At 41.7% G+C, this 23,532-nt stretch overlaps 4 protein-coding genes across 4 annotated transcripts; 3 read left to right on the forward strand and 1 right to left on the reverse strand.

Moving 5' to 3' along the window:
- Positions 1–8,658: 8,658 nt before the first annotated feature.
- On the reverse strand, positions 8,659–9,840 carry LOC105677292 (piggyBac transposable element-derived protein 3-like). The gene has a single exon (XM_012375826.2). It carries the CDS (start codon positions 9,838–9,840, stop codon positions 8,659–8,661), a length of 1,182 nt encoding a protein of 393 aa, XP_012231249.2.
- A 1,192-nt stretch (positions 9,841–11,032) lies between these two features.
- Positions 11,033–12,716, forward strand: LOC137001554 (uncharacterized). The gene has a single exon (XM_067360611.1). The coding sequence runs from the start codon at positions 11,643–11,645 to the stop codon at positions 12,714–12,716; it is 1,074 nt and encodes a 357-aa protein (XP_067216712.1). The 5' UTR covers positions 11,033–11,642.
- A 219-nt stretch (positions 12,717–12,935) lies between these two features.
- Positions 12,936–14,673, forward strand: LOC137001645 (uncharacterized). The gene is made up of 2 exons (XM_067360757.1): positions 12,936–14,465; positions 14,584–14,673. Exons 1-2 carry the CDS (start codon positions 12,936–12,938, stop codon positions 14,671–14,673), a joined length of 1,620 nt encoding a protein of 539 aa, XP_067216858.1.
- Positions 14,674–14,815: 142 nt separating this feature from the next.
- LOC137001436 (uncharacterized) lies at positions 14,816–15,356 on the forward strand. Its single transcript, XM_067360275.1, has one exon. It carries the CDS (start codon positions 14,832–14,834, stop codon positions 15,351–15,353), a length of 522 nt encoding a protein of 173 aa, XP_067216376.1. The 5' UTR covers positions 14,816–14,831; the 3' UTR covers positions 15,354–15,356.
- Positions 15,357–23,532: the final 8,176 nt, after the last annotated feature.

The raw sequence follows: 23,532 nt of genomic DNA on the forward strand, positions 1-23,532 counted from the left end.
GTTATTATGTTCTAGTGTATCTTCTAGCTTATTTATGTGTGTAAGCATTACGTTTAATATTTTTATTTATGTTTTCGCGGCGTGTTGTGTTAATCGTTCGTTATTCTTTATCAAATGTAATTGTTCGTTAATATATTTCTTATCATCTGCGTCCATAATTCCAAATAGTTTTAGCGATACTACCTATTCCGTTAATTAATCCGCGTCGTTTGTTGGAAGGTTTTTTATAAACAGTATTTATTTGTTTTATTGATTCTGTCAATTAGTTAATGTTCTTTTCGATTATCAACTTCATGTTTCGGTATTGTGTTTCTGTAGATTTATTATTAATTTCGTTGCAAATCTCATTCGTATCTTGTATATTTTCCTTAATACGTTTAAATCTTATATTTATTGCCGTAATATCTAATTTTATTACTAGTTTCCATTTTGTTTCAATGAGATTTAGTTCTCCTATTTGTTCGTAATATAGCCCTGGCTCCCGTGAGAAGTATTCTATCTTGACTGGGGATATCGTTTCGGTTTTCACCTTGATTAATTCATCCTCCAGTATAGCGTACCTGGAAGTTTTATGCTACGTGTTATATTATATCAGTAGTGTAGGGTGTTAAGATAATTTTTCATATGTGCGTGTTCTGCATTTCGTCCTTTGGAAGGGTCTTATGATTCTCGCTACTGTGCGTCAGTTCTCGTTCGGTGTCTGATTTGTTACCGTATCTACCATTATCATGGAGTTCGAGAATCTAGTGGTTATTTTACGGTCTGAGACCGATAATAGGGTACTGATGCAGCGAGAATTTTCTCTTGCGGAGATATTGAAAGAGTTGGTGCCTGCCTTCGTGCAAAGTTCTCCTGAGAAACTTGTCATACGGCGACAAAGGATGGCCCTTTGTCGTCAGTTCCTTGTTGGGCTGCGCCGTGCTGTATCGCGGCAATTTTGGCCGTTTAATGGTCGCCGTCGCCGGATTGGACATTTGCAGTGACGACGTGTCACGTTACTGATTACGGAGATGACCTGTGTTCTCAACCGGGTGCAGTGGCTCGCGGAGGAGGAAAGCGAGAATGAAAAATATCCCGATTCTCTATAATGCGGTAAGTGTGATTTAGTTTTCAATAAAATGCTTAATGCGGTTTGCATGCACCAGCATTGTTTTTCGCCCCTTTTTAATAATGTAGTTAACGCTTGATTTTTTCTGGATTACTACGTAAGGTCCTGTCCATAACGCGTCGAGTTGTTTCGAGCGTCCTCGTCTTAGTGTTTCGTCGTATAATAATATTTTATCTCCTGCTTTGAATGTGCTTACTTGAGTCTTTTTATCATAATAATCTTTAGCTTAAATCTTTTTCTCCTTTAAGTTTTCTTTTGCCACTTGGTGTGCGGCTTTTAATTTTTCTCTTAATTCTGCGGCGTAATTATCGTATGTATAGCTAGCTTTCGGTGGATAGGATAATGCTGTCGGAAGCGTTGCTTGATGTCCGTATATTAATTCGTACGGAGTATAAATTGTCGCGGTGTGCGGTGTTGTATTATACGTGAACATCGCGTAAGGTATCCACTCATCCCAATCTGTTTGATCGGAGTTAATATAATACCGTAAATATTCTGCTAACGTTCTATGTGATCGTTCGAATGCTTCGTTGCTTTCCGGATGGTATGCAGTTGTTTGTATTTTTTCTATTTTTAGTAATTTGCATACGTTTTTAAATATTTCGCTTACGAAGTTGGTACCTTGGTCTGTTAATATTTTTTCGGATATTCTGTATTCTAATATTATTTTCGTCACAAATTCTTTAGCTATTGTGTTAGCTTCTTGATTAGTAATTGGTATAGCTTTACTAAATTTAGTCAGATTATCTTGAAAAGTTAGAATATATTTATTTCCGTTATCAGTAATTGTCAGTGGCCCTACAATATCGAGAGCGCATTTTTCAAAAGGTTTCTTTGGTGTATCAGTGATTATTAACGGTGCCTTTGTTCGTCGTGATAATTTATTTTTCTGGCATAAGCCACATTTGGCTATATAATTTTCAACATCTTTGATTAGTCCCTTTCAATTATGCTTTAAGCGTATGCGATTAATTGTTCTTTCTTTTCCTTGATGCCCTCCTATAGGTGCATCGTGATATTCGTAAAGTATGCGTCGTTTTTTTTCTTCGCTATATATTTTAAGTGCATCGTTATCTTCTTCCTTTTGGAACGTAAAAATTTTTTTGGCCACATTGCGACTTAATACGTTTGCATTTGTATTAGATTTCCCTGACTTATAAATGATTTTGTAATCGTATTCTTCTAATTTTAATCTCTAACGGATTAATCTTGATCCCGGATCGGTTACATTAAATAGCCATACGAGTGGTTTATGATCCGTAACTATTTTGAATTTAGTCCCGTATAAGTATGGTCGGAAATGTTTTACTGCCCATACTATAGCTAGTAATTCTTTTTCTGTCGTATTATAATTTTGCTCGAGAGAGTATTCGGATGGCGTATGTTATAGGACGGTCGTGTCCTATTAGGCCTTGTGATATTATAGCTCCCAAGGCGTAATCTGATGCGTCGGTAGTTAATACAAATTTTCATTAAAGTCCGGATATTTAAGGATTGGTGCCATTATTAATTTTTCTTTAAAGATATCAAACGCGGTTTGTTGTTCATTTTGTTGCGCCTACTATGGTAGCGGTAGGCGCTGCGTAAAGATTCGGGATTCGCCGTGCTGGTCAAGGGAGCTTTACTCGGGAGTCAAAGCAATTATCTGTTTCTCAGTAAATAAGTTATTATTATATTACCTTTGTTTAGTATTCATTTATTATGCTTTACACTTCACTCACACGGCGACCGTATCACTGCGGTTACGCGTGTACGCGGCGTGTCGTGCTTCGTCCGGAACTTTACAGATAAAATAACCCGCGGCGCCTTGTGTGCCGCCTTTATTTATATGGATCAGTATTCGCAACACAATGAGACTTGAACTATATCGGTCCATTGTATTACCAAAATGCTGATCTGTTTAACCTACTTTAGACACAAGTGACACTCGGGCTTCTAAGAACGAGTCATCAGTGCCTAATTGTTTAATAATTAAATAACTTTTGTAACATGATTCTCGAGAAGTGGCCTTGATTAATGGCCTTCTAAATGTTTATTATTGTTGTTGCCTAATTAACCTATAATTATAACGTTGTGGTCTTTCGACACACAACAATTTGTCCATTCAAATCTTATTTCTTTTTTCGTTAATTTGGTTAGCGGTTTAGCGATCTTAGAAAATCTTCAATAAATCTTTGATAATATCCCGCGAGTCCGATAAAAAATTGTATGTCTTTTACTTTCCGCGGTACCGGAAAATTTTTTACCGCCTTTAATTTTTTTGGATCGGGCATGATCCCGTCTTCTGTTATTACGTGCCCAAGATAAGTAACTTCCTTCCTAAGAAACTCGCATTTATCGGGTTGTAATTTGAGATTGTTGGTTCGTATTCTTCGCAACACATCTTCTAATCTACGGTTGTGCTCTTGGAGACTGGCTCCGTATATCACTATGTCACCGAGATATACTAGGCACTTTATTCCTTGTACACCTGTTAGAACTGTATTCATTAGGCGTTGAAAAGTTGCGTGCGCGTTTTTTAATCCAAAGGGCATTCTATTAAATTCATAGTGCCCATGTGGCGTAGAGAATGCAGTTTTCTCTTTATCTTTGCCGGCCATTGGTATTTGGTGATACCCTGACGCTAAGTCTAACGCCAAAAAATATTTCGAATTTCCTAATTGATCGAGTATATCCGTAATATTAGGTAATGGTAATGAATCTCCGATTGTTAGATCGTTTAGTTTCCGGAAATCTACGACTACACGTAATTTTGCCTTTCCTGAAGCGTCTGTCTTTTTTGGCACCACTAGCAATGGAGCAGTCCATTGGCTATTGCTCGGCTGAATAATTTTATTTTTTAGCATTTCCTGCACTTGTCGATTTACCTCTGTCTTATGTTTCTCGGGCAAGCGATAAGGTCGAGTGTTAACCGGTGCTGAATCGGCACGCATCGCTATCTCATGTTTCGTGGCCGCGGTAGCTGTCAGTGGTTCTCCTTCTAGATGAAATATTATACATCATCAAAATCTTCGCAGATTTTAAGTAAGGTTTTTCGCTCTTCGTTATTTAAGTGATCAAGACGAAGCGCCTCTTTAATTCGTTGCGTGACAAGGGAATTTCCTTTGGTATATACGTTTGAGCTATTAATATCTCGGTATTTCCTTCTGTCTTTACTTCTTCAATTTCTACTACTGGAGCTTGCATTTCTATTTTAGTTTCGGTAGTATTTATTATGCTAATCGGACAACTATTATTTTTTGGCTTGACTAGGCAATTTTCGATAAATATTCCTGGTCTAGTTTCCACTGCTTGGATTATTTCTGCTGTGTTTTCTTTAGTTATGGCTGTTATAATAGTTTCGCTTCTAGCTTCTAAAGTAAATTTTTTGCATGGGAAAAGCGTAAATAAATTTTTATCGATGCGTAGTTTTTTAGTAGTATAATCCCAAGATGCTTGATATTTTTGTAAGAAGTCGGCTCCGAGGATTCCGTAATATTTAATAGGAAAGTCGTCTTTTATCACGTTTAATTCGTGTTTAACATCTCTTGTTTTTAATGGAATAGTTGCTTGCATTACGCCTATAGTATTTGCTTTGTGTCCTGTTGTGCCAATGATTGTTATCTTTTTATCGTATATTATGGTTTCATCTTTCAATTTATTTAATTTTATTAGATTCATGGTAGCTCCTGTGTCGATCAACATGTTTATGTTATCGTCAATCACTTCATTTATGAGTAGTGAAATCAGATCGAGCTCAATGTGTGCATGGTTTATCTCAGTGCTCGGAATTAGTCTGAACATTTCAGCCGATTTCCGTGGTATACGCCTCCTTTCCTCTCCTTACCGCGCGCGCCGCAACCGCTAGGGCCAGCGCCGCCGAGCGTTAGGAGCGGCACAATCCGATTATGAGTGGGTTCTTCTCCCTATTTATTAAAATTTAAAAAAATTTATTAAAATTTATTAAAAATAAATTTTTTATTTTTAAATTTATTAAGTGAAAATATTTCAATAGATTTCCACGTCACCCATGAGGTACTATTGCTGACGCGTTTTTTTTCAAGTGGTTTCCCCAGTAGGCCTACTCCTAGACCTACACCTAGACCTAGACCTAGACCTTCAAGGTCACGGTCAAGGTCATATTCCGATGTAAAATTTTCCGCTCTTTCTGAATCTACGATGAAAAATGGGGGTTCCTATTTAAAAAAATAGACTTGACCTTCATATGACTTTCAAGGTCACAGTCAAGGTCATATTCCGATGTAAAATTTTCCGCTCTTTCTGAATCTACGATGAAAAATGGGGGTTCCTATTATAAAAAATGGACTTGACCTTCATATGACCTTCAAGGTCACGGTCAAGGTCAAATCCAAGGTCACCATTGAAAAGCCAGAGAAATTTCCTAAAACTTTTGTATTTAACATTTTTTCGTAAAATGCCTTCCTCAAAACTTATTCGGGGGTTTCCATACTTTTGCCTCACCCTGTATATATATCACCATCGACTCACAATCAGTCATCTTATATTCCAAATTCATATCCCTCTTATCCTCCATATCCGTATTATAGATAAAAGTATTATGAAAAAAGTTTTTTGTATTATGACTTTGCTGCAAAATGATATATGAGTGGTGGCATATAGATTGGTACCAACATATCCAGATGTTATATTTTGCTATGTGTTTCTTTATTTTTCACAATTTTTCACAATTAATCTTGCGGTTTTTGCACAATTTATGTGCATTTATGTTAGTTTAAAATAGATCTGCTTTTTTTTTCTTCAATTTGCCGCAGTCTTGTTAAAAATTTTGTAATACTTTTCTTTTGGTTTTTAATTTGCTTTTCACATTGTGCTTTTTCCACAATTTACTGTGTCCAAAATTTTTTTTTTTTTGTAAAATGTGATACACATAATAGTGCAATGTAATAAGTATGATTTATTTTTATAAAGGTTTTGTATTCGCAGTAAAAACAGTAATTTGTGTTTTTTACTTAGTTTATATGATGTATATTGCTGTATTCTAATACATAATACATGTACGATACTTATGATTTTGTAATTTATAAATTTTGAGACTTATATTAATAAATTATCTAAATAAATATCACAATTAATTTTATTATTAGAATAAATAAATTTATAAAAATTATGGTTATAAAAAGAATAAAAACAATCGTACTACCAAAAAATAAATTTTATTCCTATCCTTTCTATTACCATCTTTTGTAATAGCAAGAGTTGTAACAATTTTTTTATTCTCTCTCTCTCTCTCTCTCTCTCTCTCTCTCTCTCTCTCTCTCTCTCTCTCTCTCTCTCTCTCTCTCTCTCTCTCTCTCTCTCTCTCTCTCTCTCTCTCTCTCTCTCTCTCTCTCTCTCTCTCTCTCTCTCTCTCTCTCTCTCTCTCTCTCTCTCTCTCTCTCTCTCTCTCTCTCTCTCTCTCTCTCTCTCTCTCTCTCTCTCTCTCTCTCTCTCTCTCTCTCTCTCTCTCTCTCTCTCTCTCTCTCTCTCTCTCTCTCTCTCTCTCTCTCTCTCTCTCTCTCTCTCTCTCTCTCTCTCTCTCTCTCTCTCTCTCTCTCTCTCTCTCTCTCTCTCTCTCTCTCTCTCTCTCTCTCTCTCTCTCTCTCTCTCTCTCTCTCTCTCTCTCTCTCTCTCTCTCTCTCTCTCTCTCTCTCTCTCTCTCTCTCTCTCTCTCTCTCTCTCTCTCTCTCTCTCTCTCTCTCTCTCTCTCTCTCTCTCTCTCTCTCTCTCTCTCTCTCTCTCTCTCTCTCTCTCTCTCTCTCTCTCTCTCTCTCTCTCTCTCTCTCTCTCTCTCTCTCTCTCTCGTCCTCCTTTCTTTCTTTCTTCTCTTCTCATCTTTCGAGATCATAAGATATATCGTTATATTATTTTTGCACACGTATTGACAATTTATTACTGCCTGTATTGTTTTTTATAATTTTAAAATATTATTGATGGAAAAAAAAGTAAGTAGGGGAGAGCAAAAAAATGGAAAAAATGCGAAAGAATAAGTGTACTCCGACTGTGTCATCAACAAAACTTCTAACACAGTAATCTTTTTTTTGGTAATACAAAATTATATATCCTTTTCCAAGAATAAAGTATATATATTAATATAATCTGCAAAGTATAAATTTTAAGCAAAAAAAGAAAAAAAATTAATTATAAAAGAAATCAGAAATCAGTAAAAACGAGATAAAACAGAAACAAATATAGTATGACGCCTCTATAGTTATATCCCTGAACTGATTTTTTGCTCTGTTTTATCCTATTATCTTCATTTGCATCCATCTAACCTTCACAACTATCAATAAATTTTCGTGCATACTAATCTTTTATATTACATTCCTAAACTTAATTCTAAAGGTTTTATGTGATTCTTCTGTATCATCTAGTATCTGCAAGCTCTGTTTTGTATGTACAAACTGCATAATTTTATATTAAATTAAGAATTTAGTAAATCGAGATATACATTATAAATTTTTTTTCTTTCTTTGCTTATAAGGTATACCTTGCAGATTGTATTAATGTGTATACTTTAATCCTGGAAAAGGATATCTAATTCTATAGAACCAAAAAAAAAGATTAGTGTGCAGGAAAATATTACAAATTCGGTCGATAATACAGGACGACTTTAGGATCCCCTTAAAATCTAGGTGGGCGTAGTCTTTAAACCGATCGAAGGAACGAAGGGTGGTCTATAGAGGTGCTTGCCCCGATTTCCGGCTTTCGGATTGGAGGGTTGAGAATCGGTATATGATTTCGCGAGACCTTGGGTCACTGATCTAATAAATTTGACAGTTTACGACTGTCGCGTGGCCCTGGAGTCGCGTGGAGAGTGCAATTAATGCATCTCGGTTTCCCAGACCTACTGAACACGTGCATCGTATCAGGTGTCATGCCTTCTAGGCGTGCGACTGTGGTCATTGCCCGATCGTCACTCGGTAAAACCTTATCTACTAGGGTTCCCGTAGGCGGAATCTAAATATATGGCTAGCTGGTGCCAGTTTTTATTTCTTACTTTAAACATCTGGAGTCGACTAAGGACTCCGGTTACCGCAAGTTTTGACTTTTATGATTTTTCTGACGACGATAGGCACGCTGACCGACTAAAGTATTTTCAAATATCTATCCCCCTTGCTATTTTTCTCTGTGAGAAAGTTCGAGCTCATGGTGTCTCGTGAGAAAAACAGCTCTGGCGTTATAATATTCTTTAAGAGTTTTTATTGGTCCCGTGTTTACTAGATCTGGTATTTAATAAAAAGAAAAGAATCGTGAAGTCTGATCAGGACGTAACAAGTGCAACGTCTCGATTTCTTTTCCTCGATCATTTAAGGCATGTGAGCCGCAGAAGCATGTCTCTTTTGGAGGGACACCTGTGGCTTACATGTCTGAGCACAGTCAACGGAAGAACGTTTCCTGCCTTTTTTCGTAGGAACACTTCCACCAATCAATCCATCCACGAGCGCAAGTCTGAATTTTTTTAGCGATAGATTGTTTGCACTGCTACTTTGTTTGTAAATGATAAAAGCGTTTGTCACGCAAACATCAAGAAAGTGCCAAACTATTCGCAGTCACCATTTCTTTGACTTTCTATCAACTTCGTATAAGGATTTCAACATATCCGCCTTATCGACATAGCCCATGTGCTTATTATATTCCTTTACCATTTCAGGACAGCTTATAATTTTTGTCGAACCATCTTTCATTCGTCGATTGACATCTATCGTAACTGAAGGATCATGAAAATTCGATAGAAGTGACACTACTCGATTGTCTTTCCATTTTAGCCACGCAAGACCCTTGTACGAACTACGAAATTCATGCTCATCTCTTACCATATTCTTATCTTTTTTTTGTGTCTTGGGTAAACCGACTCTGTTGCTCCTTACAGTTCCACATGCCATAATATTTTCAGTCTTCAAGGAAATCATAAGTTCAATACTGGTAAAAAAATTATCGAAGAATACTTGGTGATTATCTCCGACAATTGTTCGAGTTAGATCTTTCACCACCTTTGATCCTAATGACTTCTCCAACTGATTATTATCTGATTTTCCTACGTAAACCTGAAACTCGCACACAAAAGCACTTTCATCTGCACGTACCCAAACCTTATAGCCACGTTTTATGGGCTTCATCGGCATGTATTGTTTCAATGAACTTCTTCCTTTGAAACAAATCATACTTTCGTCGATTGATTGGTACTGATTTGGTTTGTAGCAGGTTTTGAAAGTTTCAGATAGTTTATCGAGTAAAGGTCTGATTTTATATAACTTATCAAATCCTGGCTGCCCCTTCTTTGGTTCATTTGAATTGTCGTTTAGGTAAAAATGAGATAATAAGTATCCAAAGCGGATGACAGTCATTACGTTTGAGACATATGTGTCATGGAGCAGTTTATTTCTTGACCAAAAATCACGATAGGATGGCAGTTTCTTTACACCCATAAAAATGTTCAAACCTAAGAATTTCAATATTTCATCCTTTATAACAACATTGAACGGCTTCTTCTCTATTTGAGCACTATAAAGATTAGTTTGATGAACAATCAACTCTATAAGTTCATTACGAAATAAACACAAAAAAATATCCAACGGAGTTTTGGCTGAATCCGGAATATTTGGACCAGAATTTTTAGTGAAAGGGGTGTCATCTTTTGATCTTGATTTTTTTTCCCAAATTCCATCTAAATTTGCTAATCGTACTGTAAGAATTTCATTTGATTCATTGTCACTGTCATCAACACTATCCATTCCAACGTCACTTTCTTCTGAAAGCTCCACATCGTGATTTATTCTAGTCTTAAGAGGATGCTGGAGTGAAAGTCGAACTCCGACGGGATAGCGCCATCATTTCGATGGAACTAAAAATGAATGCGACATTATCGGCATAAGTCCGTGTGCACGTATTTGTTTGTAGTGGTAATGCACTACACTGAAGTAGTTATACTATGATGATTCTAACCCATGGGGCAATGAGGGGGTGCGCGGGTGAAGAGGGGAAGAGGGGTATCGGATAACAGTGGAGGGGGTAATGACGTCTTCGTTTTTGGAGGAGAGGGGGTAAATGTGGAGTGGTAGGGGTATCAGATTACAATAATTCCCGGAAGATAAGGATTGTTAATACAAATCGCGAGATAAGGATTCCCGGAAAAGATAAGGATTGTTTATTGGAAAGAGAACTGTTTATTGGTGCAGGTTTTTTTTTTCTACGCATCAAAGTAGAGCGCCATGTTGTCGGAATCATTATGTTTATAATATGTAGGTTCGTGCAGGTTTACGGATTGCGTCATCGCTGTATTTTAGAACAAAGAGGCAGCATTTGAGCGTCGTTTCTTAGAGGGTGTGATAAGGATTGTTAATACAAATATGAACCATCGATAGTTTTAATCAATTTTGTGTGCAACAAGCGGGTATATAAAGCAAGTGAAAAAGAATAGGAACCATCAGTCGTTCGAAATCATTGAGAAAATCACTAGTTCGCTGTGACGTTTACTAGCAACGATGTTTTGCACCATGTCAACCGTGAATAATCAGATCAACGAACAGCAGAGTGCGAAGAAGCTGCAATTATCCAACGAGTATGTTGTTTCTTTAGCCACATCTTTAAACTTAATTGTTATACTTTTAAACTAACAATTTATTTTTTCACAGAAAACAAAAAAGTAATATGTCAAAGATGGAAAAAGAATCATCTAGGATCTTGGTTAGAAGATACTCGTTGACAAAAACCAGTTACAAATATCTCGACATCGGAATCAACGTCTCAACGTCGAGCCGTGTGGAAATCGCTCTCGGTGACAACCATGGTAAGGAGCTACGTCTATCATACGACGTATGGAAAGAACTCATGAATCAACGGGACATCATCACCAGCTTCTTTAAGAACGATGTGGACGAAGCACCGTCTCAGACCGTTGGACCGTTGGACACTGCACGTTAAGTTTTGGAAAAATGAACAACCTAAAAGTAATGCGCCTGGCAACATCAGCGTTATGTTTAATCATGTCAAACCGAACCGTGTGTAACATGTTTGCACTTGAATATTGCGTAGACTGTATCAATCATTCGTTGAACAACATCACCGGTACGGTTGATGTCAAGTTCGCACACTTTTCAGAAATCGCGAGGAATGCGAAGGACCCCGATCACGTGGCGATTCGCAAAAGCGATTTATTCGATAAGAATAATATAATTGATTGTGAACTGGTGACTCAGGTCTTTGCGGAGTTGTAACAATACATATTAATAAATATTATTTCAACTGTAATTAAAATTTTTTATTATTTTTCCGTGCCATCTTATCCGCTATACCGACTTATCCTACAACGCGCGCATCAAAGTAGAGCGCCTGTTTAAATTGCGTTATCATGTTTGAAGGAGAGGGGGTAAATTCTGAGTGGTGGGGATATCATATTACAATAATTCCCGGAAGAGAAAAGATAAGGATTGTTAATACAAACATGAGCCATCGTTATGCTTATAGTTAGTGTCGTATGCAACAAACGGGTATATAAAGCGAGTGAGAAAAATATGAATCTTCAAAATCATTCGCAATGGAGAAGGAGCGCGATCTTACCGTACGAGCAGCGAATATCAAAACGACGGGAGAGTTCCTTCCATGGGACTACGAGTGCAACGAGTACCTCGATTCTCTCAAGGAACAATGTCGCAAGAGACAACGCACCGGAGTAGTCAACTCTCTGGTGGCGCAAATCGCGCGTCTGGAGGGTGTGAGGGACGCTCTGCACGAGCGTTTTGTACCCGTCGGTGCCGGATACGGCGGATACGAGAAGAAGGGCTACACGTGGAAGGAGATCGAGACGGCGTTTAGGAACCGTGTGCTGACGGGTGTGGTTGTCAATCACGAATACATCGATCCTCGTGAATTTTTCGAAAATGTAAAAAATACGGTTATTGAGCGAATCCGGAGCGTCATGGCGGAGCATGGGAACGTTAAAATCAACACCGCGTTCAACGGAGAATTCACCGCAGGCGCCAAGACTGCCGTGAAGACCATCGCCACGAAGAACTGCGAGCTCTTTCTAACATCTGATCTACAAGAATGGTACACGAGGCATGTAGTTGACGCCATCTTGACATCCTTGGAGGAGTTTCAGGAACGCGACAGCGGATGGGCGTTGTCACGTATCCTGAACCTAATGATAAACGTCAACAAGTTCAATCCTCTGCGCGCGGGATGCTACATCGAGTTACCGTGGCAAATTATGCTAAAAAGGGCTGTGGTCAACGTGCAATCGACGGACAATGCATGTTTTGCGTGGGCGGTGGTAGCAGCTTTACATCCGGCGGAAAAGTACCTGGAAAGAGTATCGCAGTACCCGCACTATTCAACGGTATTGAATCTGTGCGGCATCGAGTTCCCCGTGACGCTGCCACAAATATCAAAGTTCGAGAAACTAAACGCCATCTCCGTCAACGTCTTCACCACCGAAGACTCAAAAATCGTCCCTCTGCGGCTCGCCGACGACAAAAAGGAGAAGCACGTCAACCTGCTCTACGTGCGTAAAAACAACGATGCACACTTTGTGTGCATCAAAAACTTGTCGCGGTTGGTGAGCTCGCAATTGAGCAAGCACGCAAATAAAAAGTACATTTGCGATCGGTGAGTGTAAAAACATATTTATAGAAAAATTCGAAACTTTATTCACAGTATTAATCATACAAATTATTACAGGTGTCTACACTACTTTTATACACAGGAGAAATTATCGGCGCACAGCATCGACTGCGGCAAGATAAACGATTGCGCCGTCGTTCTCCTCAGCGAGGACAAAAAGTGGTTGACGTTTCACCACTATAGTTGGAAGGAGCGGCTCCCGTTCGTAATGTACGCCGATCTCGAATGTACGCTCGAGAAAAAGGAGGATCAGGACGGTATTACTTACGCCTACCAACATCACAGAGCCTTTAGCGTAGGATTTTATGTAAGTTGCACGTACGATAATTCTTTATCTAGTTTTAAGTTGTATCGCGGTGAGGATTGCGTGACGTGGTTCGTCAACGAACTTCACGATTTGGCGCGTCGTGTGAAAGTGATCCTCACCACCGTCGTTCCCATGGCGGATCTTACGCGGGAGGAATCGGAAAAATTCCGTAGCACCACGACGTGCCACGTGTGCGAGAAACCGTTTACACCGGACGATACGCGGGTGCGCGATCATTGTCATCTCACCGGGCGTTACCGCGGTGCCGCGCACTCGTCGTGCAATCTAAATTATAAAGACTCCCACGTTATCCCGGTGATATTTCACAATTTATCCGGTTACGACGCGCATTTTATTATTAAAGACGTTGCCAATGCCTTTAAAGGCAACGTCGAATTGTTACCGCTGACGAAAGAGCGATACATTTCTTTTACAAAAAATGTTAAAGATACCATGGATCAAAAATCAAAATTGTGTATAAAATTACGGTTTATTGATTCGTTTAAATTTCTCAGTATAAGTCTCGACAAATTGGCATCATATTTAACTGTAGATGAATTAAAAATTTCACGATCGGAATTCAATCATTTATCCGCGGAACATTTCAATTTGCTTACTCGGAAAGGTGTGTTTCCCTACGAGTACGTCGACAGCGTCGACAAGCTCCGGGACACAAGCCTGCCATCGCGCAAATCGTTTTACAGCTCGCTCACCGGAGAAACGGTATCCGAGAGCGATTACGCGCACGCGACAAACGTCTGGCAAACATTTTCAATCGAAGATCTAGGTCAATACAGCGATTTGTATCTAAAAACTGATGTTCTTTTGTTGGCGGATATTTTTCAAAATTTTCGAAACATGTCTATAAAGAGTTACGGTTTAGATCCCGCTCATTACTACACTCTACTGGGATACACGTGGGACGCTATGATGAAGTACACGCGTGTAAAATTCGAGTTACTCACGGACATCGATATGGTACTGTTTGTCGAGCGCGGTATACGCGGCGGTCTCAGCCAATGCTCCAACCGATACGCCGCCGCCAACAACAAATACATGCCATCCTACGACCCATCGGAACCGTCGTCGTACCTAATGTACTATGATGTAAACAACTTGTACGGGTGGGCAATGTGTCAACCGTTGCCCTACGCCAAATTTCGATGGGTCGATGATGTCAAAAACTTTAACGTAATGTCCGTTGCATCCGATTCGGCTACCGGTTATGTGCTGGAAGTCGATCTCAAGTATCCGGTGAATCTTCACGACGCGCACACTGACTTGCCGTTCTGCCCGACGCGCGATAAGCCGCCCGGCAAGCGGGAGATCAAGTTACTCGCCACGCTGTGCGATAAGCAGCGTTATGTCATCCACTACCGTAATCTGCAGCAATGCGTGCGACACGGCCTGCGAATTGCAAAGATTCACCGCGTACTGCAATTCGCGCAATCTCCGTGGCTCCGCGGATACATAGAAATGAATACACAGTTTCGGACACGGGCAAAAAATAATTTCGAAAAAAATTTGTACAAATTGATGAACAACGCAGTTTTCGGCAAAACCATGGAGAATGTGCGAAATCACACGGATGTCCGGCTCGTTACACAGTGGGATGGTTGGTACGGAGCGGAGGCTATGATCGCGAAACCGAATTTCCACAGCCGAAGCGTGTTCTCGGAGGATCTAGTCGCCGTAGAGTTGCGAAAACTCGAAGTGAAATTCGACAAGCCGATCTACGTGGGTATGTGCATCCTTGACATATCCAAGACCTGCTTGTACGAGTTTCACTACGAGTACATGGCGCCTCTCTACCGCGACAATTGCAAAATTATGTATACCGATACCGACAGTCTGATATACTTTCTGCACTGCGAGGACGCGTATCGGGATATGAAACGCGATATATCCAAATTCGACACGAGCGACTACTCCGAGGACAACGCTTACGGTATGCCGCGCGCCAACAAGAAAGTACCCGGTCTGATGAAAGACGAGAACAACGGCGCGATCATGACGGAATTTGTCGGACTGAGAGCGAAGATGTACGCGTTGAGAGTCACCGGACAAAAAGATGTCAAAAAAGTTAAAGGCGTTAAGAAAAACGTAGTCGTGAGAATGATAACGTTCGACGATTACACTCGGTGTCTCAACGACGAAATCGAGCTGACGCGGCGTCAATCGTGCATCCGCTTAAAGTTGCACGAGGTGTACACCGTGTCGGAGTCGAAGCTCGCGCTCAGTCCGTACGACGATAAGCGGCACGTCGTATCCGGTTCCACCGACACTCTACCGTGGGGACATTACAAGATACAATTGTAGTATTATTATGTTGTATATAGTTTATACATTATATTATTTATATTGTTTATACACTAGTGTTAATATTTATGTATAGTTTAATATTTTATGTATTATTATCGTTGTTAGTTTTAAATGTATATATTGTAGTAATAAAGAACACCATTGTATATATATGTAATTGTTTATTGTACAATAAATATAGTTTATTACAATACATCGTCTTTATTTATCCAAGAGTTGTGCGAATTGTCGAATCCCAACCACTTTACAAACACCTTGTCGTCCTTTCGGCGCAACACCTTCTCCACGAGATAAACGTCGGGTTGTGCGGTCTTGAGCAATTCGTGCTCGTAAAAGCCTCCCGCGACCGGATCTCCGCGATAATCTTTAATCAGATACGTTACAGGATTGGTACGTTGCACCTTGGCGATCTTAAACACCTCCGTCGACCAATTCGGCGTGTATCCTTTCTCGAATACTGTTTTGAATTTGCTCACGCGCACCGAATCACCCACCCTGAATTTCGCCGGCGCGGCAATTTTTATATTACCGTACACGGTGCTCAAGAGTCCTTTTGCGATTTCGGGAGTGACATCGATCGGGCGCATACCGATCGTACGATGTTTACGACCGTTGTATTCCGAGACCAATCGCGGTAAATCGTCGATCCACCTGTACGATCCCGTGAGCGTGAAAAACTTCCACATTTCGTTCTTCAACGTGCGATTGAATCGTTCCACCACCGAAGCCTTCATAACCGAGTATGTCGAATAATGATTGATGCCGTGTTTCTTGACAAGATTTTGGAAATCTCTGTTGTAAAATTCTTTTCCATGGTCAGTCTGCAAATTTTTCAGAATTCTCTCCCTAAATATCGCGGAAAATGCTTTGGACGTTTCGATTCCACCCTTGGTCTTTAAGGGCATAGCCCACGCGTACTTGCTCAACACATCGATAACGGTTAGAATGTAGTTGCAGCTGCCGTTGGATCGCGAGTACGGTCTCATCTCGACAATGTCAGCCTGCCACAAATCGTCGTATCCTTTCACGACGACTGGCCTACGCGTAAAGTTTCTTCTCGCCGGTGCGTGGAGCTCGTCCACGAGCGATCTCCTCTCCAGGCTCACCGCTTCCTTCTCGCTCATTGCGATTCGTTTTGCTTCTTCTTCATCGCCTCATCGTAGTATTCGATGAAATTTTTTCTCACAGCTCTACGAAGATTGTGAATCTCTCGCTCGACAAGACTCTTCGTCTCTCGCTCGCGATCGACGAGTTTTCCATCGAGTCGCGCTACACTATCGTCGAGGAGACTTCTCAGATCGTGAATCTGCCGTTCCAACGCCACGTATCTGGTCTCGATGTAATCGTCGTGGTCTCTCTTCCAGGTCCGCTCGGTATTCTCCGAATCTTCGAGTCTCGAAAGTACTTCTCGCTTAAAATTTTAACAGAGCATACGATTTCGATTCTCACGATCGCTCATAAGCTTGAGGTGATGATCCAGATGCAGCTTGTTGACGGCGTCGGTGTCCGCTTCAGGGTCGGCGAGATGTCTGATCACGCGCGACTTGGCGTTGAAAACCTCACCATCCTTGCAGAGACAATTCTCGCGCACGTAATTCTTCGAGACTCCGCCGCTCTGTCTCGTCACCCTGGCGCTTCCTCCTCCTAGCTGTAGTCCGAATTTGTTGATAGACATTCCTGTAGCATCACACGAGCAATACTGGCGATAGTTGAAAAGCTGTGATCAATTTATAATCAGACCAGCTTCGCGCAGTTTCTCGATAATCGAGAGAAACTTGTTGTCGTGCGCGTTGTTTCCCGCCTGACGGGAGGCGTCCAGCAATCGAAGGCGATCCACCAATTCGTTCGGATCATCCCAGTGCACGTAATCGACCGCGTTGTCGGTCACAGTCATGGTCTGTGGTACGTTACACTTGGATAACGTGCGACCCACACCTCTCCTGTCGAGATGTGCAACATCTCCACCTTTCTTAGATATCAGAGGTGATATGTTTGTATTTGTATCCTTTGTTTCCCAAAACAGGTAAATGCGCGTTATAACCGCGTCTGTGAGCGTTAGTAGCGAGTAGTATGCTCTTGTACTTTTGTTTGTCATCCTCCGTACACAGCGTATCGTCGGGAAGTCTTTTGAATATTAATTCAAACAGGCCGGGTGTGCCAGCGTATTTCACACCGTCCACGATCACATTGTCGTCTCTATCAATGTCGAAGACCTTGTCTCCGAGAAACGTTCCCGCATCGTTGAAGTATACACCGTACACGTTGTCGATCCCTCTCTTCTTGTCACCGCTCAAGAGCTCCCCGATGTACTCTTGACCCAGCGGACCCATTTGGCCGTACAGAGCTTCCCGACCATCGGACGTTTGCATCGTCTGTCTCACGGATGTTACGAAAGACGGGTCCGTGGTTTCGAACACGTTTTCGGTCAGTAAATATGTCGGCGCTTCAAACACCAATTTTTGCGGCTGGAACGGAGTCGAGGCTTGTATCGGTGGCGTCAATGGGGTCTGTATCGGTGTCGTCAACGAGGTACGCTTGATTTTCTTCTTCTCAGAGCTTGTCCGCTTTCGTTTGATGTCCGGTTCGTTTTTAATCTCGAGATCGTCAACCGAATCATTGTCACCCTTGATGTTCTCGACGATTCGTTTCAACGGCTCTACGATCGGTTTCAACCGTTTCTCCAATTGCACCTTTTGCTCCACTCTACCCGTCTTCAACGTCCGATGCTTCTTGCGAATCGACTCGCTCGTACGAGCGATTTCCTTCGCGATCTTCTCCCTCTCGTCGATATCCTTCGTGTCGAGCGTCATCGTCAACGTCTCGAGAACAACTAACCATTCCGTGGTACCGCAAACTCGTTAAAACCACGTCTGTAACGTCCATCGTTAATTGCACTATCCTTGTCTATCACTAAAAATCCGTACTTGTGCTGCCAACATGCGTGACACAATGTACCGAAATCTTTGTACGTCATGTCCGTATTCACATGATCGTTGTAGACGTGCTTAAGGTTTGTTCCATCCTGCTTGAATATAACGAGTAAATTCGCGTTGTCGCGCACGAGATGTTTCGGTATTTTTGCATACGTTTGGCATAGATAAAAACAATCGACCTTCGAATGTCGACCCATAGCAAAATACTCGCGTATCGCATTCTGCTTGTCGCACGCTATATCGTCGAAGACGAATACGGAATTCGGTAACGCCTCGCTGTGCGGTACAATTGTGTTGTTGTCCGAGAATGTAAAGTAGCCGATTTCATCGATCGATCCGAGCAATCTTTCGAGATATCGATACTTTGGTTGATTCAACGATTTCGAGTACACGTACACGTTTTCGAAACGTACACCGTTCGGACTTTCCAGCAGACTAATCATTACATTGGTTTTACCGCAATTCGAGGAACCGCAAATGATACCGCGTATCGTGTTTGGCAGCATTTTACCGTGTCTGCACGCTTTCTCACAAACCCCTTGCGTCTTATTATCCATGTATTTCACACGGATCGTGTACGGTTGTTGTACAAATTTCATTTTTTTTTACCAGACTCTTTCTCATCCTTGTTATTACGCGACGAGTGCGCAGCATCGGTTGTTGGAAAGAGCGGTGCTCGGATATTTGTCGCTAGATCTAAAATATCTCTATTTCCATACATGATTCGGACATTATCCTAAAAAAAAAAAATATTGTTTCAAACACACGATTAGCGATACACGTTTGCGACATTCACCTCCTTCCGTTCCTTCTTATTATCCCGGTTATTCATTGTACTTTGTCGTCCGACAAACTTTGATATTCTACTGGTTAATGATCGATACGCGCCTCCTATTTATAGGTGAGCGCTGTCGAAACACACCTCAGTTGGAAATATGATTTTCACGCGATACGTTAGAATTCGCGTTCTATGAAACAATACAAGGGTGCCGGTTTACTGAACAGTGTGATAAATCGACTACCGTTGGAGCTGCATATACCCGGCTACCAATTTTGCGGGCCGGGGACTCGTCTGCGGAAACGACTCGCGCGAGGGGATCGAGGTATCAATCCGTTGGACGCGGCGTGTCGCGATCACGACATCGCGTACTCGCAAAACCGCGAATCAGCGGACCGCCACGCAGCCGATCGCGTTCTCGCCGATAAAGCGCGGGTGCGGATCACCGCTGCGGACGCGACTCTCGGTGAGAGGGCTGCTGCTACCGCCGTATGGGCTGCTATGAAAGCAAAGACGAAATTGGGGATGGGTATGACAAAGAGAAAGAAGAAGAAGACCAAGAGGAGAACGCTTCCGACGGCGAAACGCGGTGGTATGTTACCGTTGTTACCGCTCTTGGGAGTCATCGGTTCGCTTGCCGGTGGAGCGGCGGGTGTTGCAAAGGCGCTGAACGACTCTAAGGCCGCGCGACGACAACTCGAAGAGACGAAACGTCACAATAAAGCAATGGAAGGACGGGGGATTTATCTCGCTCCGTACAAGCGGGGCAAAGGATTGAAGAAAAAAAAAAAACGTCGAAAAAACGATAGAGATGTCCGCGGGTGCCACCACCAATCTACAGTTGTTACAAATAGCGAAGCGTATGCGAATACCGTATTTCCGAGGTGTCTACATGCGTAACGCTTTACCCAACAAGATACATAAAAATGAGAGCGGTATCGTGAATTTGGACGATGTCGACGGGCCGGGCACGCATTGGGTGGCGTACGCCAAGAGAGGCGATCGCGCCGTATACTTTGACAGCTTTGGCAATTTGCAACCGCCGAAGGAGCTTACACGCTACCTCGGAGACACCGATACAACGATAACGTACAATCGCACGGTCTACCAGACGTACGATCAAACGATCTGCGGACAATTGTGCCTCCTGTTCCTTCAGAAAATAGATATAAAAATCGATCCGCCATCGATCGACATCAGTCGTCGATGGAATCTCGGCAATGTCGCTGACGCTCACTCTAAGCGGTAAAAGCAGCGTTCTCACGGTGGATTATTTTCCACCGATAGACTTGAGCGATGGGGACTACGAGCTCGGCCTAACCACGATGGAGACCTACAACACGATTCCGAACGTGACGGTAGCGAACAATAAATTTTATTCCGACGACAATGACGAAGAAATTACAATTCCCGAAGGATCGTACGAATTGGACGCCATTGCTTCTTATCTGAAACGCGCGATACTGCAAAAACGAGGAAAAAGTGAAGAGCAGGATTATCCATTGTCACTTCGTTCCAACGTTAATACCATGAAGAGTGAAATCGTGTGCGCTTTCCGGATAAATTTCGCCAAACCGAATACCATCGGACCATTGTTGGGATTTTCGACGGGTCGTATACTGGAACCGAAAAAGTGGCACGAATCAGACTCATCGGTAAACATTGTCAACGTAAACATTATTTGAGTGGAATGCAGCATTACCGCGGATGCGTACGCCAACCACAAGTCAGTGCACACGATACACGAATTTTCACCGAACATGCCTCCGGGATATAAAGTCTCGGAAACACCGGCGCAAATCATTTACCTTCCGGTCATCGCGAGGAGCGTTACCGATATCACCTTGCGTGTGGTGGATCAAGACGGACGATTGATTGATTTTCGCGGAGAGGAGATTACCGTCAGACTGCACTTGCGGCGACGTGGTGCGAGGAAATGCTCGTGTTGAACGAACAGCGAGTGATTAAGAGAACATCAAAAATTGAGAAAACATCGCCATTCAAAAGGCTCAGTACGACGAACGTAAACTTTTTAAAATCATTGGGATTCGTTGTGAGAAACGATTAAAGAGATGGATATACTCGACATCGCTGACGAGCCCCTCTTCGACGAGCGTATCGTGAAATATGAGATGCACACGTACAATCCGTACGCTAACATGACGTTGGGACACAGCGACGAAATACGAATACCTATACAACAACAGGATTTGTGCACGTTGCCGTGTGAGAGTTTTCTCTACATTGAAGAAAAACTTGTTACTCCTGTCGATAGGAATAGAGATAACGTGTGTATAATGGGAGATAATTGTGTTGCGTTCATGTTTGATGAAATGCGATACGAGCTCGACGGAGTTGAAATCGATCGTAACAGAAACGTTGGAATAACGAGCACGATCAAAAACTATGTATTGCTGACGACGGAGAAGAGCAAGACGCTGAAATACGCATCGTGGAATCCGGATGGAAATCCGTTGCTCGATGGAAACTTTAATTTTTGCGTTCCGCTCAATACTCTTTTAGGATTCTGCGAGGACTACAAACGGATTGTAATCAACGCTCGTCAGGAACTTGAATTGATACAATCGCGCAATGATAATAATTCTCTCGTTGGACGAGTCGGTACGAATCCAACGATCAAACTGCTCAAGATACAGTGGCGAATGCCGCATGTATCTCTGAGCGAAGTCAACAAGCTGTCTCTTCTTCGAACTTTGGAAAGCGGAAGATATCTGAGCGTGTGCTTCCGTTCGTGGGATCTGTACGAGTTTCCTCTGCTGCAGAATACAACGAAGCATTCCTGGGCGGTCAAAGCTGCGACGCAATTGGAAAAACCGCGATACGTAATCTTTGCTCTCCAAACCGGTCGAAAAAACGTACTGTCTGAAAACGCTAAGCAATTTGACGCTTGTAAACTCACCAATGTGAGACTGCATCTGAATTCAGATTTTTATCCGTACGACGACATGAATTTGGATTTCGACAAGAGTCGACACGCTATACTGTACAATATGTATGCGCGTTTCCGCAAAGCCTATTATGGACAGGACGATACGTATTTGGACATCGATGAATTCTCGAAAGCCGGTCCGTTCGTAGTCATAGATTGTTCGCGACAAAACGACTCTGTCAAGAGCGCCACCGTTGACGTGCGAATAGAATTTGATTGTAAGGAAAATATACCGGCCAACACCACCGCCTATTGTCTCATTATACACGATCGAATGGTCGAATATAATCCACTGAACAACATTGTGCGCAGACTCGTGTGAAAAGTTATAAATTAGACGTGTGCGAATGGGAACGTCAGTTTTCCGACGGTCGACGACGATGTCTGACGTACCAATTTTCGTCGACTTGCAAGGTTACGCGTTCAACAACATTTTTATCGTGAAAGAGGTAGCGGTACTTCGAGATGGCGAAACGCTATCTCATTACGTATTTCGTGAACACGTACCGTGGTATCTGTTGACGAAATCGGAAAAATCGCTGGCGTGTTGGTTATATACGGATACACCACCACGGCTTCCGATGGGAAGATGGACACATCTCGTACAGTCAGATGAAAAGTCTTATCAACAATGCCATTGGTGCGGAACCGTCTCTGATATACGTGAAAGGACTCGAGAAGAAAAAGTGGTTGTGCGAGATTTTAGAAGATGATGTAGAGATTGAAGCAATAGATGCGGATTACGAAGATATCGCACGCCTGACGAACTTGGATGTAATCGGACCTTGCGCTGCGCGTATCACACGAGACATTGCGCTATGCGGAATGTTTGCAAATTGTACAAGTGGTGGTTTGAGCGTAACAAACGTGTAAAACAACTATGATTTATGCTAATAAAATGATGTATATCACACTCGTATGACTTTTATTCCACCTTTTACCCATCACATAATCCAACATATAATATGGTCTATTGCTTATCTCGCAGTAAAATGGGACGTTGAATAGGATGGGGAAAGAGTTTGGTAAAAAAAAAAATAAAAAATTAATTTATTTAATATAAATAATATTTATTAAAAAACTAAAAAAAAATATATGTACATTTGAGCAAACAGAACGCTTTTTTCAATTGCATAAAAATGTTCTTCCGACGCCTTTCCACCACCGCCGCATCGATATCCCTCCGCTTGCCTTGTTTCCTCCGTTCTTTCCTCGCGAGGAATCGACTGGCGAAACCGACAACTTCGAAAGCGCGCCGCAGGAACCTCGCCCGACCAAGTTTTCCTCCGACTCTTCTTCTCCATCACCACCTGTTTGAACTGCAAAAAGTCAAAATTAAAAATTAATGAATTAATTAAAAAAATTTGAGTATGAAAATATAAAATCGAAAAATTTGTAGTGTTAAATCAACTCACCTCTCGATTTTCTTCTTTTTACTTTACTCCCCCGTTTGATAATTGTAATCGGAAGAGTAAGAAATCACAGGGGGGCTGTATCCTGTGAAAATTTTATTGT

This window comes from Linepithema humile, chromosome 8 (genome assembly GCF_040581485.1).
Source record: "Linepithema humile isolate Giens D197 chromosome 8, Lhum_UNIL_v1.0, whole genome shotgun sequence".
Lineage (NCBI taxonomy): Eukaryota > Metazoa > Arthropoda > Insecta > Hymenoptera > Formicidae > Linepithema > Linepithema humile.